Genomic DNA, 16,774 nt, shown 5'->3' on the forward strand with positions numbered 1-16,774 from the left:
ATTATCATAGCACATTTATCCAAAAGAATAGTGTTTCCTGGATCATCTCTAAAGGTATTCAAAGAAGGCAAGAGGATTCTCCCCACTTCCCTCCACCCACAACCCACCACATGCATTAAGTACAGAAATATGTTCTATTCAGGTTTGGGAATAATCTTCCATAGAGATACTTAGAAATAAATGAGTTTAAAGGGAAATTGACAGGGGAGAGAGGATTATTTTTTCCTTTCTTTTTCTTTTCTATTCTCACATTTTTTTTTCTTGGGCTGGCCTGGACCAGAATTCTCCTATTTATGCTTCTAGGTAGTGGGGGTGAGTCCCATCTTTTCTGTTGGTTGAATCAGGGTCTGGAAAACTTTTTGTCAGGGCTGGCTTTGAAATGTCATCCTTCTTTTTAGTGCTTCTTCAATAGATAGGATTATAGTTGTGAGCAACTGGTGCCTGACTCTGAAAGAGGGTTTTCTTATTGGAGATACTGGCTGACATTGGAAAGCTATGTAGACATAAAGTAATAGAGTAGAACAGGATTTTTTTAAATCCTGTACCCAGTGAAGGCTAGTGGAAGAGGACCAAGAGGAAGATGGGGCCACATAGTGGCACAGCACAACCTTGTCTCTGAGGCCTGCACTGCTGAGAGGAGTTGTAGCTCTCATCTATTAGTTCCAGATTGAGATCTGAAGTGACCATGAAGCAAGCATTAGTATCTAAAGAAATTGAAAAATCCTCTTTGTAATTATAAAATTTCTTATTTATTGTGGCTAAGAGAATGCTTATTTGATTTCAGTGTATGTGTGTTAGAGATCTCCCATAGAGAGGCTACTATGTTATGCCAATTACAGGTGTTTGTTAAGTAAATAGATGCATAGGAAAGCAGATATAACAAACACATTCAGCTTATTTATTACCTAAATGTTTTTGGCAGAAGAATTGAATGCAAATATTGTTTTGACCATGTATGGTAGCGCATATCTGTAATCCTAGGCAAAAGCAGGATGATTTTGAATTCCAGGTGAGCCTTTGCTACACAGGAAGACCCTGTCAATTATCTCTCTGCCTCTCTGTCTGTCTCTGTCTCTCTGTATCTATCTATGTCTGTCTGTCTGTCTACCTTTGTGTGCTGTATTACCAATGGTTGCATGTACTCAATTCCACCATTGTACCATGATAGCAGAATAAGGAATACATTAAGGAATTGATTTGATTGTTTCAACAAAACTATGAGTACAATGAATCACACCTGTAATCCTAGCTGTTTTGAAGGGAGAGATTGGGAGGATTATAAAACTCTATCTTAACCAATAAAGGCCCATCACTCATGAGTATCATTAAACAATAAAAGCAAAAAGCTAACCAACCATAAACTGCTTACAAAACAGCAAGCATGTTGGAGAACTGGTAGCAGACCACTTCTTTAGTGCCCAGATCTGTTGATATTTTTCAGCTTTGTGGCATAATCACAAAGGATATTACATGTAAGGATCATCAGTAATATTGCTTATTGTAGGATCAACATTTTGTGAAAACAGACTCTGGATTTTTATTTCACAATAACTGAACAGAAAGCAACTGAATGGATATGTTGACAAATGCTCATTTCCTATAGCTGTCATTTTAGGAAGTTTTTCTTTTACATTTTTTAAACTTCTGTAGGTTGCATCTACAAAATAAAGCATTGGGAAATGTGTACTTTCCATTCAGGAAAAAAGTATGATTTGTGATAATCTTTGTGAGCTGGAAGTGTGAGAGTTTTACTTCATAGAATTAATTCTCTTTCCTCTCTTTAAAAGAAAAAAAAACCCACAACAAATGTAGCCTTCTTTCTTAGGCAGGAACCAGCAGTGACGGAAACAGAAGTCAGTGTGTTAACACTAAGCAATTCAACATAGTCAAATTCAGGATGTTGAACACATTGCTGGCAGAAGCTGAAATGGCTGACTAATAAATCAGCGAGGATTTTGTAAATGTCTCATATACTACATAACTACTTTCTTTATGGAAACCTTGACATATTTATTCTCATCCTGCCTCTCTCTTTGCTGCAACTCCCCATGCACATGTACACACATGCACATATAATTAGAATGGTAGAATGAAATAAATCCTTATGCTGATCAGACTACTGTTTGTGGGGGAGAGATATTTTTGAGGTACTATCTTGCTTCCCCCACCTTATATGTGTCACAATTTACCTACCTTAGGCCATCCTATCATTGCTGGAATCACAGTACCACTGTTGCCAGCTATGTATGATTGAGAAGGCATCCTGTGAACTTTTCTACCTGGGCTAGCTTCAAACTTCAACCCTCCTAATCTTAGTCTCTTAGGTATCTGGGTTTGTAGGTGTGAGCCACTGGTACTTAGTTTTGGTTGGACTTTCAATATAGTATCATCTCAATAACCTTATCTACAGAACCCTTGACACAGTTAAAAAAAAAGCCTGGAACAGAACAGCATTTTAGTACATAATGTGTGTGTGTGTGTGTGTGTGTGTGTGTGTGTGTGTGTGTGTGTCTATAGTTAGCTAGGCATAAGTTCCATTCCTGTAAATGTTTTTATAAGCATGTGATAAACAGACAGTAGCTAATTTTTACATACTTTCACAATACTGACTGGGAATTTAACAATATTGGTTGTGGATTTTCTTTTCTGTGGTCCTAAGTAAGTGTTTTAGCTTTTACTGCACCTTTTCCATTTTCAATGTGAGACAACATTTTCAGAATCACAAATGTAAGTTAGAAATGGCTGAAGAAACTTATTTAACTATATGCCTTTATGTTATTTAAAATGACTTGTCCATAGTCTTATAGCTCATGTAAGCCCTGAGGAATTGGAGAGATTTGTCTATACAGGTCTGGCCTCATCTTTCATGAGAACAGGGATTTGTTGGAAAAAGGCAGATGATCCATTCAGGGGTCATGAGATTAATTCCCCTGATAGGTTTTCTCAGCTTCACTGAGGTTCCACAGTCCCTGAAACCCTCCCCTAAATATAGTGCTCTTGTGACAGAGCTGTAGTGACGATTGGGAAGTTCTATTATGGCTTGCACATGCGGAACTGGAACTTTCAGTTTTCCCAGTACTCCTCAACCACTAAACAATTTAAAAGTAGCAGAAACCATTTCTACTCTGTGAAACAAGATGCTTGTCAGTAGCACATTCTGGGTAACTGAATAATTGTACTAGTATTCTTGGTTCTCACAATTTATGTATACATTTTTAAAACGGTTAGATGACAGTAGAGCAAAGGATCTTAGGTAGTACAAAACATAGTTTTTCTTTAGTGATGTTGCAATGGCTTGGATATGTGTGTTTCCTCCCAAATTTATGTGGAAAATGAACCTACTTGCCATAGTACTAGGAAATGACGTTCTGTCCTTCTGAATGAATTAGTTCCTCATAAAGGCCCAAGGGTGTGAATTTGTCCCCTACACCAGTCTCTCCTACCAGGCCATATCAGGACATAGAATTTGTCCCTTCTGGAGGATGCCACAACATGGTGTCATTTTGGTAGGCGAGATCAGCCCTCACCAGATATTGAATTGACTGACTCCTTTAATCTTGGGCTTCCCAGTCTCTAAAACTGTGAAAAATATTTCTATTTAAAAATATGTTTTTTATCTTTAAGTAGTAGTACAAAGGAGTTACCATCCAACATGTCAATTTATGAGTATAATTCATCTTGATTGATAAAAAAACTTTCTATTGCTGTAAGTCAGCCAGTCTCAGGTATTTTCCATGTAAGTGGTCCTTTGGATTTTATAGTGCCTCAGGAATCCGTATTACTCAGCAATACAGAAAAAGACAATGGAGGCATAGAATATTGAGTGACACCTATATTGAGTTGAAGAGAGATACAAAACATCTCTAAACAAAGGTTGCAAGTAGTTTTTCTTTGTATATCTGAGACTGGGACTCAAACTCAGTAGCTGATATATTTGTTCATTGTCTAGTGCTCTACTTCCTGAGCCATGCTTCCAATCCCACAAGTAGGTTTTAACTTACTAGTTGCTTCTGATTGGTGGGAGTTGCTGAGAGTATGGTGCTGAGATGAAATAGACTCCTGAATCTTGTCTGGGCTCTGAAGCAATTTAAGGTATCAGTCACAGGCCCAGGAGAGGTAGTGGCCAATTGAATTCAAAGAGGCTGTTACAAGAGTTATCAGGAATCCACATGAAGAATCACTTAGTGAGGCTACACTAAGTATCCTTAATCCACATTAAGAACAAACTGTGAAATAGGTTTGTATGCAATTGATCTCAGTGGACTGTTATATCCACAGTTTACTGGAGAAATCACTAATCTGCAAAATGGGAATGTCCTCATTAAAGATATGTGGCACAACAGTCTCCAAAATCACACAGGGTTTGAGCAGTAATATACATCCTTAAATTCTCCAAGAACAATTTTATACAGAGAAGAATAGCAGTGACCTATTGTACCCATGATCTGTGTATTTAAAGAGGCCCACAGTGCACATTTATACAGCAGAACATGGCCTGAGTTCAGTGGCAATGAGCTGTGGACTGAATGTCTTTGAGCGCTATGAGGCACTTCCCCTGAATGGGTAGTAATAGCTCCACTGGAACCCTTACACACTTAGGATCTTGGAGTAACAAGCAGAATGGAATGAATGTATTTTTATCTTTACTTTTTTTAAACCACTTTTCTCTCCTTTTAAATGCTCATTTCCATGAAAAAATCAGAAATATTCACCCCCATGGAAATCTAAACTCAGAATGAAAGTTTAAATCCATACTAACAATTGAGTCATGTTATAATATACCATATATCATATATTATTGTCAAATATTGCTTTGGTCCACAGACATAATTAATATAAGATGCCATTAATTGTATGATATATGATCTAGGGAACCTTTAATATAACAAAAGCCAACTAATATTTATCTCTAATGTGCAATAATCTTTTTGCACATCACAAAGCATTAACAAAGGGTATATTCTTTAATGTTACACTCCCGTGGGTTTGTTTGAACTTTTTTCTGGTTTAATTAGCTTATTCATTTTAATTAAAGTACAGCACAACATTTACATGATGTTTAATCTGAAAGTTAATCCTGTTTTCTTAAAAGATTAAGTACAGTAATAAATATAAAATAATGGTGGCTGTTTCTCCTAGGACTGGTGCTTTGGCTTCATGGATAACTTGGACTGGAAAGAGCAGAAACACAGACTTTCTCTAGTAATCTCCTATTAAGACATAAATGCCACAAAACAGCCTTCTAAGCAATTAAGAGATTACCAAAATACCATAGCACCTTCACCCCATGCATATTTGCACCTTTTGAATCAGAGAGAGAATCCCCAAACCTTGTGCAGTGGCCCCACCATCTGTATTTATGTCATGGACTAAGAACCCACTTCCTGCCCCATTTCTTCTTGATCAGGAAATCTGGTTCCTTGCCAGCTTTCAACCATAGATTTCTGTCTTCCCTGCTTCCACTCCACCAGTAGTGTCTATCAATCTCTCCATCTCCTGTTTTTATTTCATTACCAATTCCCTTTCATTTTTCCTCAAACAAAATTCATTCCAAGTATGATTTTCTATCTTTCTTAAGACATTTCCTTTGTTGCTGTCCTGCTACCTTTTGAGGGCTTCCCACTGTGCTACTGTGTATTCTATTAGAGAGCTCGTAATCTTGTCAGGGATACTCAGAGAGGGAAGATTAAAAAAGAGCCTGGGAATCTGGAAAGTGCCATTAATCTGATTGGCTCATATTCCTACAGATAAGCCTAAATAATTGAGTGCTCATGTCAATTGAAGGTGCTTTGATTTGGCTCAGATGATGGGAAACTGCTAAGGGAAACCTCTGTCTCCATTGTCTTTCAGATGACTGTCTATCACAAACACTCCTTTGCAGCACATTTAAGAAATTAAGATTACTTTGACTTACAGTTAAGGGGTCCAAGAGTTTATCCCTAAGGACCCCTGGTATATAATAGGGGTTGTACTCCCTTCCTAGATCTGTTCTACTTCCAGGTACATAATAGGGGTCTCATTTTCCTTCCTGGAGCCACTCAGAGTTCAGAGACATAGAAGGCAATGGCAACCTAAGATATATTTAAACTTCCTAACTCACAAGCAGATACAGCCCTATACCTAGATATAGGAATTTCTCCAGGAAATCTCACTAAGTACAATCCAAAACTGAATGCTGTGATTCACACCATAGAGACAATCCACTGAAAGTACATTTGTAACAGGTACTTAAGAATATTTTTGCTGCCATGAATTAACTGGAAACAAGGGAGAAGACTGGCATCTGTGCATCTATTTTCTGTGTATCATCGTCGTTCAAAGCTATTTTGTCAAACATCACTGTGCAATCGTCTTGGATTCTAGGAAAGGCAGAACTGACTGATTGACACTATCTTTTTTGACAAGGACTAAAACTACCCCTCAAGGAGCAGCAGAGGTCGCTGGACAGGCAGATCATACCAAAATGAAATTAATTTCATTTTGATCAGGCTGTACCCTGAAATGTGAAGAAGTCCTTTATGGGACCAAATTGTTCCCCTTAAGTGCTAACAGTGATAAACTCTGTAGAACCCAATAGAATCAGAATGGAGTTAATGACCAGTTAGACACACCTGTAACCAGGACTATGTATACATTTGTGTCTTGCTCCTAATTCTCCTCTACTTAAACCTTATGCTCATGTCTGTACCCAGAAAAATGGCTGAAGTTGCCTTAGATGAAGTGCCACCTCTCTGTGGCAAGTCTATGCCATGTAATCTCATTCTCCACCACATTTCTTTTATAATACAATTTCTTGCTACTTTCACTTAAAAAAAAACACTAGAACTAAAACACTATGGAGAATTTCAAATGTATTATGCTAAGTAAAAGAAGACTAATATGAGAGAGTACCAGGTTCCATTATTTAGGAATTTAGAAAATGAAAGCTAACCTATGTAGAGAAAAAGATGTTCAATATTGTTTGAGACTAGGGCTGGGGAAGGGGGCAAGGATTCACAGGAGCACAGACAAAACTTTTAGAGTGATAGAAATGTGCCATATCTTACTGTGAAGATGGTTTCATAGGTGCACATATCAATCAAGACTCATGATATTGAGCACATTAAATGGATACCACTTATTGTAAACTATACCTCAATAAAATGGAATAAAATCTATATGCTGACAATTCTTGAATGTATATCTTTAACATAGATCTTTCTTAGGAGCTTGGATCTAACTACTTAATTTAGCCATCCAAATATTTCACAGGAATTTCAAACAATAATTCTGAAACCAGTCTTTGGGTTTATTCTCCACAGGCCACCCTCCTCCTCCTCCTCCTCCTCCTCCTCCTCCTCCTCTTCCTCCTCCTCCTCCTCCTCCTCCTCCTCCTCCTCCTCCCCCTCCTCCTCCTCCTCCTCCCCCTCCTCCCCCTCCTCCTCCTCCTCCTCCCCCTCCTCCTCCTCCTCCTCCTCCTCCTCCTCCCCCTCCTCCTCCTCCTCCCATTTTAGTAAATTTCTTTTTCAAAAACACTTTTAAATATACTGGTTTAAGTAAATAGAGATTTTTCAGTGAAATAGGAAAGCCTAAAGATAGGTGAATCAGGACTAATAAAGTGACTCTATAATCCAAACCTTAGTATTCCTTTTCTGGGTTCTATGAATGTTCCAGTTCTCATCTTATTGCATCCAACAGCAATAGGGAAAAGGACCAAGTAAGTGCCTGTACCTTTCTTTTTTGGGGGGGAATAAATCCAGAAAAGTTGTATGACCATACTTCACAAAGCAGGCTACAAACTGTTGAACTTGTTCTGGTAAAAGAGGAGAATTAATATCTAGAGACAAGGTTTCTGGATTTCTCTAGGTTGTATGGAGATGGGCAAACATGTTTCTGTGGGACTTTTATCTGTCTATTCAATTTGATAAAATCTGTGGGTCTACATGAAGTAAAGAGATTTATTGATGAAGACAGAATAATGGCTGAAGAAGTGCTTACACATTTCTATGTTGTCAAGTTAGTGCATATGTCTAGGTATCTCTTTATGTGTCTTATTGCCGACTGAATTTTTCCTGGCTAATTATATATCTCCTGCACAAGACAAAGGTAGCAATCCTGCTTTTACTTAGGATGCTATGGCTCTTCATAACTTTTTGTATTGTAATAGAATAGATCTTGCTGCTGCAATACCTTAATGTTTACTTTAAAGTTGATATAGCATTACTTATGATACTTCTTTGTTTATTTTACCTTGCCACCAATGACTGTTTGCTTCCAATGACTCATAGATTATCCTTTTGCTTCCTTGATGATGATCCTGAAAGCAAATCTTACTCTGAGTTTGCAGGAAAATGCAAATGACCATTTCTTTCTTTTTTCTTTTTAACCATTCAACAAATCAGTACAACGAATAAGTACAATTTATCTTTGATCATTTTCTTTTGGGTTTTCCTAGTCTTAAATTTATGGCATGCAGGTAGAACATCTTCTAAACATATCTCTTCTTGAGCTTTTTTTTTTTGGTTGAAAAGGTTGTGCTTGCAGAATATGATCTTTTACAATGTTGATTGTACTCCTGTAGACTGCAGGGACAAGGGGACCCAGAGGCAGAGTTATTTGCCTGAGGAATATCTATCCAAATAAATCAAGGCTAACACAAGAGAGTAAGATATCACTACCTCTAGAGGAAAAGAAACATCCTGTGGAAATGCTGTTACCAATGGGGAGTCTTGGTCTCTGAAGCCCTCAGAGGAGATACACCTATATTCTGGGTGTTTTTGAGTTATCCCCTGTCCCCTTGGTTTAGGCTGAGAGATGTATACTCAAATATTTCTTCGGAAGATTTTTTTTTACTTTATCATCTTTATTAGTAGGAAAAACCAAGAAATTTCATGAAAAAATTAATTCATCATAGGACACATAATTTAGCCAAAGATCTTAAGAATCTGTACATTCATGATCATTTCCCATCTTTCTTCGACAACAAAGTTATTCTAAAGCCAGATACCAGTTGTTCATACTTATAACCTTAGCTACAGGGGAGGCTGATAATCTGTAGGACCAAGGGTCAAGGATAGCCTGGGCAAAACAGCTCGAGACTTTTTTTTTTGGTCAGTCTAGGGGCCTGGGCACTGTCCTTGAGCTTTATAGCTCAGGGCTAGCACTCTACCACTTGAGCCACAGCACCACTTCCAATTTTCTGGTGGTTAATTTGAGATGAGTCTCAACGACTTTTCTTCCCAGGCTGGCTTTTTTTTTGGCAAGTCCTGGGGCTTAAACTCAGAGCCTGGGCACTGTCTCTGAGCCTCTCTGTGCTCAAGGCTCTAGCACTCTACCACAGCAACATTTCCGGCCTTTGCTGTATATGTGGTGCTAAGGAATTGAACCCACAGCTTCATGCATGCTAGCACACTACCACTAGGCCACATTCCCAGCCCCTGTGATTTCTTTTTTTTTTTTTCTTTTTTTTTTTTTTTTTTTTTTTTTGCAAGCAGCACAAAGGGCGTTTATTTTGGGCTAGCTTGGGGTCCTCTGGGCACTCAGCACGCTGGTGACACTAAAAGGCCCTGAGCCTCGGGCTTCCAGCTGTTTTATACATTCTTTGGGGAAGGCAGGGACTTAACACACATCCCCTGTGATTTCTTTTTATTAACCTAGTCCCAAGTTGTCCTTCCTGACATTTTATATGCTTAGAAATGAGTCATGCTGGGTGCTGGTGGCTCATGCCTGTTTTCCTAGCTAGTTAGGAGCCTGAGCTCTGAGGATTACAATTTGAAGCCAGCCCAGATAGGAAAACCTGTGAGACACATCTACAATTAACCACCAAAATGCCATGAGTGGAGGTGTAGCTCAAGTAGTAAAGCACCATGCTTTTTTTTGCCAGTCCTGGGGCTTCAACTTAGGGCCTGTGCATGGTCCCTGGCTTCTTTTTGCTCAAGGCTAGCACTCTACCTCTTGAGGCATGGTGCCACTTCCAGCTTTTTTTCTGTGTATGTGGTACTAAGGAATCGAACCCAGGGCTTCATGCATGCTAGGCAAGCACTCTACCATTAAGCCACATTCCCAGCCTCCCAGGCTGGCTTTGAACCTCGATCCTGAGATCTCAGCCTCCTGAGTAGCTAGGGTTATGAGGCTTCTTAATTGACAGCTGGATGAAGCTGCTCACCTCTCTTCCCAAGCTTTGTGGGAAGCTAAGATCAGAGAATCTCAGTCCCAAGCTTGCTCAAGAAAAAAAGTTCACAAGACTCCATGTTCACAGAAAGAATAATATGTGCCCAGGATCCCAGCAATATGGGAAGCCTCAAGCACCCAGATCAAAGACCAGGCACATGCCTGGGTGGAAATGGGAGACTCTGTCCTTAAAATAGCCATTGAAAATCAGGAAGTGGCATAGCCATCAATCGTGTGCTGGCCTAGCAAGTTCAAACCCCTTCAGTACCAACAATGAACAACTATTCTACATGGGCATGGTGGTACAAGCTTGTAGTCCCGGCATTCAGGAACCTGAGGAAGAAGATTTTGATTTTGAAGCCAGTCTGGGCTACATAAGTGAGACTATCTCAAAAAAAAAAATCCTTATTAATGGAAGTGAAAAAAGAAATTCAGATTAAGCAACCTCAAAATATTACTTGGTTCCATTCTCTCTAACTTCTTATTCATTAACTGCTCTACTTCAGAGCCTAAAAGTAATGGTCTTTGCATTTTATATTTAAAATATTAACAGTTGTCAGGTGCCAGGCTCATGCCTATAAATCCTAGCTACTCAGGAGGCTGAGATCTAAGGGTCATAGGTGGTTAAGGACTCCTCCCTCTCAGGGAACCAGAAATGATACGGGGCTTGAGGGAGGGGATTCCATGTCCCACTAAGAGTCCACCACTCAGAGACATTCTCAAGCAAAAAGATGGACTTTTGGGGGAAGCAAAAAGTGGAACTCACCGGCCAGGGATGCAACACAGACTTGGGAGCTGAAACTGTGACCCCTAACAGTCCTCAAGCTGGGGTTTATAAAGGTAAAAGCGTAGCACAGACGTAGGGGGTTGACGCAGGGGGTAGAGCAAGCAACAAACGAGTTAAGCAAGAGAGAAGCAGAATTTTGTGGTCAGGTTGACCCAATATTTAACTTCATTTTAACAATTGCTACCATGTTTCCCTAATCAAGATGGAGTCAACTCTACTCCCTACAACACCCTGAGTTGAAGCCCCAGGATGGACACAAGAAAAACAAAAACAGTAGGAACCATTGTGATAATTATCTTATTCTGGTAATAAATTAGCACTTTTTTTCTTATAATACACTTTACAGCTGAAAGAATAAGGACAGCGCCACAATACACCTGAATTAAGAAACACTACGTTCTAACTTTTGTACATGTAAAGTTCCTCATTAGTTTTCAATCGAGTTCATTAGCACAACTGTAAGTAGGCCAGCTTAACAGCGAGCAACATCCTACAAATGGCTTTTATTTACTATGTAGTTCTTAGGATAAATATGTTTATACTTTGGCTGGACAGTCACATGGAGGTTATAAAGATATGTATTGTGCATTACTAGTCGGTGAAATTTTTTCACTTCTTTCATGATTTCATCAGTCGTTTTTTCAGTATACGTAAGATTTTCTACAAAGTGTGAATCTTCTACATACTGTTCATCTCCTGGGAAAAGCCTGATTGTGGAGTCAGCAGTTACCAGTGTGATAGGCATCCATGTTTCAGGCCCTTCTAATGCAAGATCCAAGCAGAACTTGTGCAAGGCAGAGAGGGAAACAAAGTTTCCAAGTCTTCTTATTTCATAGAACTGTGGACATGCCAACCAAATATTTTTGGATAGGAAATTTTCAGTTGCCTCTGATGGAGATAACCACTGGCACTCCGTCACCTCGCTCTGGTTGGGATAGATGGGCGGCGGCTCGCGCAGGCAGCAGACGAAGAAGGTGGTGTTGAAGCGGCGGCTGGCGTTGGGCAAGGACGGCGTGAGCCAGCCGCTCCAGTCCTGCAGGGCCCAGATGTCGGGGGTGCAGTCCAGGTGTGCACACAGGCTCAGGAACTGGCGCGGGTCGCTGCGGACGCGCGCACGCCAGGCAGCCAGGCCCTTGGACGGGGCGAGGGCGCAGCCAGGTACTGTTGCTTAAGGGTATGGCAACTGGATATCTTTCTGGGTTCTCCTCTGTTCAAACTTCTGAAGATGGAGTTTATCAAAACACTTTAAATAAGGAAATCATTAAAAAAAACTTCTTTGGGAACTACCCTCCATCCCTAGCTAGGCTTTGGCTGTATCATAGTTGTCATGTTGTTGTAGTAATAGCAGTTCTAAAGATGCCAGACTAGGTTTTACCACTAGCTGGTGTCCTCAGAGTTTTTGGTATGAGAGTATCTATAGATATCTTCACAGTAAGATTGATGATCACTATTATCTGCTACAGTTTATACCCATGTGTCATGGTACCTCAAGAGTAACAGTAGAGGAATGATTACTTTCCCCATTTTAGAGATGAGCAAAATGAGATGTGAAAGAGAGAAATGATTTTCCATGGTCTGTCTGATTTCAGAGAATTCAATGTTCCCATCCCAGTTTTCTCAAAGGGAAGGAATAATACAGTGTGTGCATCTTACCCTAATGCCACTGCAGAACCTATTCAGAGAGTTTTGATAGGGAAGTGCTAAATTTCTAACATTTAGGCCACTTTGTTCTTGGAGGCTGTGAGCTGCAAAAGGAAGTCTACTGCTGTAGGAGATTTAGCTGGACACTGCCTGGCTATCTGCTTTGTAGTCAGAGGCTGAGATTATGGGTAAGGGACACAGAGGAGCATGTTTTCGGCCATCAGTGCTTCTGGAAAGAAGCAAGGAGACAGACTCATAGGCAGACAGACTACCGTAACATCTTAAGAGTCCATGGGGCAGACATAATAAAAACCATACATGTTGAAGAAAAAGGATATGTTGGAGGGTGTGGCAGCAATACAGCTTCAGTGGTGGAAGGAAACCCTTTCTGGTTCCTATCCCTGCTATGTATCATGCTGGGGGCTGCCATTACACCTCTAACATATAGTAGGGTAGGAAGAACATAATGTAAATATCAGTGCACATATTGTAATGATTACAGTTGTGATAACCACCATGATAAAAGAGAGCTACCTTTAAAGTCAGATAAGGAAGATTTAACTGAATCTGTGTGTGGGAAAAGCTCTCATGAGGAGGTGACATTTGTAACAAACCCTATCAAAAGTTTGTAACAGACTATATATATTGCTCCTCAACTATTCGACCTTTCTTCCTTAGAAGACCATTCAAGCCCCTGCTTTGCTTCTGATTTTCAGGTATCCACATTTCTCTAGCCCTGGGATTTGATTTCTGATTGTTCAGATCAATTACAGTGATCTCATTGGTTGTGCAGGCAGGTGCCAGGTTATAATACGTGATTGCTTAGGGCATGTGATTCAATTTTGGCTCAGAAATAAAAGAAGCCTGCTAGAAAGATTTTGGAAAGGATTTCACATTCCTTTCATGTTAAGAGGTGGCCTCCTTTACCTCTAAATGTTGTCATGGTTTATGACCTTGAATGGTGCTCACTTTAGGACAGATACCATTCACTAAAGACAGAGCAGAAAGATGGAAAGAATCTGGGATCCAGGTGGATTTTTTCACTGTTTGCTAAGAGTTTTAGGTAGGATCTGCATTATGTGAACTTGTTGAGTTTGGGTTTTTGTTATTTGTACCTACAAATATAATAAGAATAACCCAGGGGTGCATGTGAATGGGAAGGACCAGGTAGGGGAACATAAAATGGCACTCTGTGCCTGGAAAGTAGTGATGAGATGGGGAAAGGGGGCATGCCAGAAAGCTGGAGAATTGTCAGGGGGCAGATTTTGTCATTTTTGGACATTACCTAATGATTTCTATTTGGGTTTTTACAGATACATTTAGCTTATAACTCTTTATTTGTTTTGGGTAGTTTCAACACAGTGCCAGGTAATTCTTACTTTTACTTATACATTGTTGAGACTAGGGATAGTTAGGCACTTTGGTGGCTTACAACATAAGCCATATTCATTAATAAACATTCAGTTCTTAATTTGCTTGGCTTCTGTAACTATAGCTTGTTTTTATGTTGTCATTGTCGGTGTTGTTTCTAGGCTTGCTGTCCAGAGTGGTCTGAGGACCCCATGTTAATATAGCAATTGAATTGACTTGTCAGCACTTAACCACTGAGAAAGTCATTCCGAGAGCATTTATGCCAGTTGAGTTTTCATAATGAAGCTGGAGATCTTCAATATGATTTTTTTTGGTCCAGGGATCTGAGAGAGAATCCAAAAATTCTAAAAAATAATGAGGATGAAAGTTGAATGGTTCTTTTAGAGGTTAGTGGAATAACGGGTCCAAAATATAGTGGCTGGGTAAGTGGTTTTTTAGAGTTTAAATTAAGCTTAACAGGAGACCTGTCTGCTCACTTCAACCTTGATCGTTGTCTTTAGCTTTTTGGCATGTGTAGGGCCTTTGCTCATTTCCTACCAGCTTCTCAGCTCCATGTGTCTTCTGGCAGGGGAGCTTATTCTGGATAATTGCCTGCAAGACTTGCGCCCTGGCTTCCCAATGGAGCACAGTGTTTAGGAACTCAGGCTTTGGAACCAGATACTACCTAGCAGCTACATGAATTTGAGCATGCTATTGAGCTTCTCCAAATCATATTTTTCTCATTGTAAGATGGAAACAATAATAGGTTGTGAAATGTTGTGAGGACCAAATGAAGTGATCCATGATCAGTGCTCAGTAGAGTGCAGATGGAAAATTCATGATAGCTGTTATTTAAAATTATTATAATTTATCATCACTGATATCAGTATTTGTGGACTGGGTCCTGATCTTCCTATATGTATAGAAGACCTTGTCATCATTGCCATTGTCATGGTTAATATAGTGCCACAGTCAACTAGTTATTGAGATATGTGTTAGGCATTGTACTAGGATCAGGGGATTTAAGAAAGAAAATACCCTCCTCCTCCAAAAAAACACCCCATAATGAAATAAAACTAAATAAACCAAACTTCCATAACTTTCAAATATCTTGGTCTTACCATGGGCATTTATTTCTCTTTTTAGGAACAGTTATTTCTTATATTAAAATCTAATTTGAAAAGATGATTTGAATTCTTAATCTGAATTAAAAAAACTATCACCACAAATATTTTTAAAGTCCTCTTGCAAAATTATTTAGTAATTTTATTCATACTTTTTGATAGGCAGAATAAACCATCTAATCTTCTGATTCATTGCAAGTGTCCTCTATTCAGAGAGAGTGGTTTTTTTAAGCGTGTATGGAACCTTCTGGGATGTCTCCAGCATAAGCAAAGCTCTGAGCACACCATGCTTTCCAAAGCCAGCTATTTGTTTTACTTCAGCCAGAATATTGAAAGTTTGCCTGGTGAACATTCCCTGAAATCAAAATGACTTATTCTCCCAGCTTCCTTTGCTTTTGATCCTGCTGCAGGATGGTGTGTTTTCCTAATGATGCAGAATCTCTCGTTAAGTTCAGGAAACAGGATATAAGGATAAGTCAATTGACTCAATTTATGGACATAATAAAACGACCTCTATTACCTTCAGCAGTCAAGGCAAGACAAGGTGAAACACAGTGTTGTAAAGTTATTATGACAAAATAGTTTAGTATTTACCTGACCAAATAAAGTGAAAATACTGCATTTATTTTTGAAGCGGCATTTCAGACATTATGACCTGAAATTAATAGTGGTAGACGATCATTTATCCTGTCGCACAGGGATATTGCAGAGTTCACTCAAAGCCAGGAATATCTGCTATTAAATCATGGCAAACTAAAAAAAAAAATTTGAAGTATTTCCTTGTGTCTGCTCTATGTCTACTGTTGGCCCAACTGAGCTAGTGTTAACAGCTAAGGCATTTCTTTTTCCATCTTGTAATATAATTAAAAACAAATTTAGAAGCAGAATAGATGTTTTGTATGTTAGAGTAAGCCTTGTGAGTTTTGAGGAAAGTATTGGCAAAGCATGCTGCTGTTTCTGACAATTATGAACTCAGAAAGGGGAAAGAAAAGAGAGGGGAGGGAGAAAAAAATTTACCAAATATGGTTGCTTTTGACTTTCAGTGTAAAGCAAGTCTTTAGGGGTAGATGTAGGAAAAAAAATGTCATTTTTTTTAACAATCTACTTATCAAAAGAAATGGACATAAAGGTAAAAGAGTATACATTTCATGTTTTAAAAGCATCCAGTGGGTATGAATATTAATAGCTTATGAACATAATTGACATTAGAATTAAGGTTTATTTCTGGCTTTGGTTCTTTTCTAGAACCTAAAATGTGCATGTAGTATTTTGATGCTTCTAAGTTAACTAGAACTATGACTCCAAGATAGACTTTGTGGGCATACAGAAGATGTCAAAACATTTCACTTTGAATATATTTCATCATCACTTGCTTATGTTGATTGCTAATTGCAAGTGATCAACTATAAGATCCTTCAAGTCTTTGTTTCTATCTTCTGCATAAAGCCCGCTCCTACTAACTCTGAAATCACATCTGGCTATGCTCTCCGCACCCATGTTCACTCCCAACCCACTTTACCATTCTGCCTTTTCTCTTTTATGATCTAGTCACTTTCTTTAAAAAATTTTATTGTCAAGTGATGCACAGAGGGGTTACAATTACATAGGTAAGTAAGTAGGTACATTTCGTTTTTTTATGCTTATTTATTGTCAAAGTGATGTACAGAGAGGTTACAGTTTCATACGTTAGGCCTTGTGTACATGTCTTGTACTGTTTGTTACC

At 39.0% G+C, this 16,774-nt stretch overlaps 1 protein-coding gene across 1 annotated transcript; it reads right to left on the reverse strand.

Moving 5' to 3' along the window:
- Nucleotides 1–11,236: 11,236 nt before the first annotated feature.
- On the reverse strand, nucleotides 11,237–16,548 carry LOC125350858 (acyl-coenzyme A diphosphatase NUDT19-like). Its single transcript, XM_048345745.1, has 2 exons — nucleotides 16,425–16,548; nucleotides 11,237–12,097 (listed from the first exon to the last, which is right to left on the reverse strand). Exons 1-2 carry the CDS (start codon nucleotides 16,546–16,548, stop codon nucleotides 11,427–11,429), a joined length of 795 nt encoding a protein of 264 aa, XP_048201702.1. The 3' UTR covers nucleotides 11,237–11,426.
- Between the last annotated feature and the right edge of the window lie 226 nt (nucleotides 16,549–16,774).

Source organism: Perognathus longimembris, chromosome 4 (assembly GCF_023159225.1).
Source record: "Perognathus longimembris pacificus isolate PPM17 chromosome 4, ASM2315922v1, whole genome shotgun sequence".
Taxonomy (NCBI): domain Eukaryota; kingdom Metazoa; phylum Chordata; class Mammalia; order Rodentia; family Heteromyidae; genus Perognathus; species Perognathus longimembris.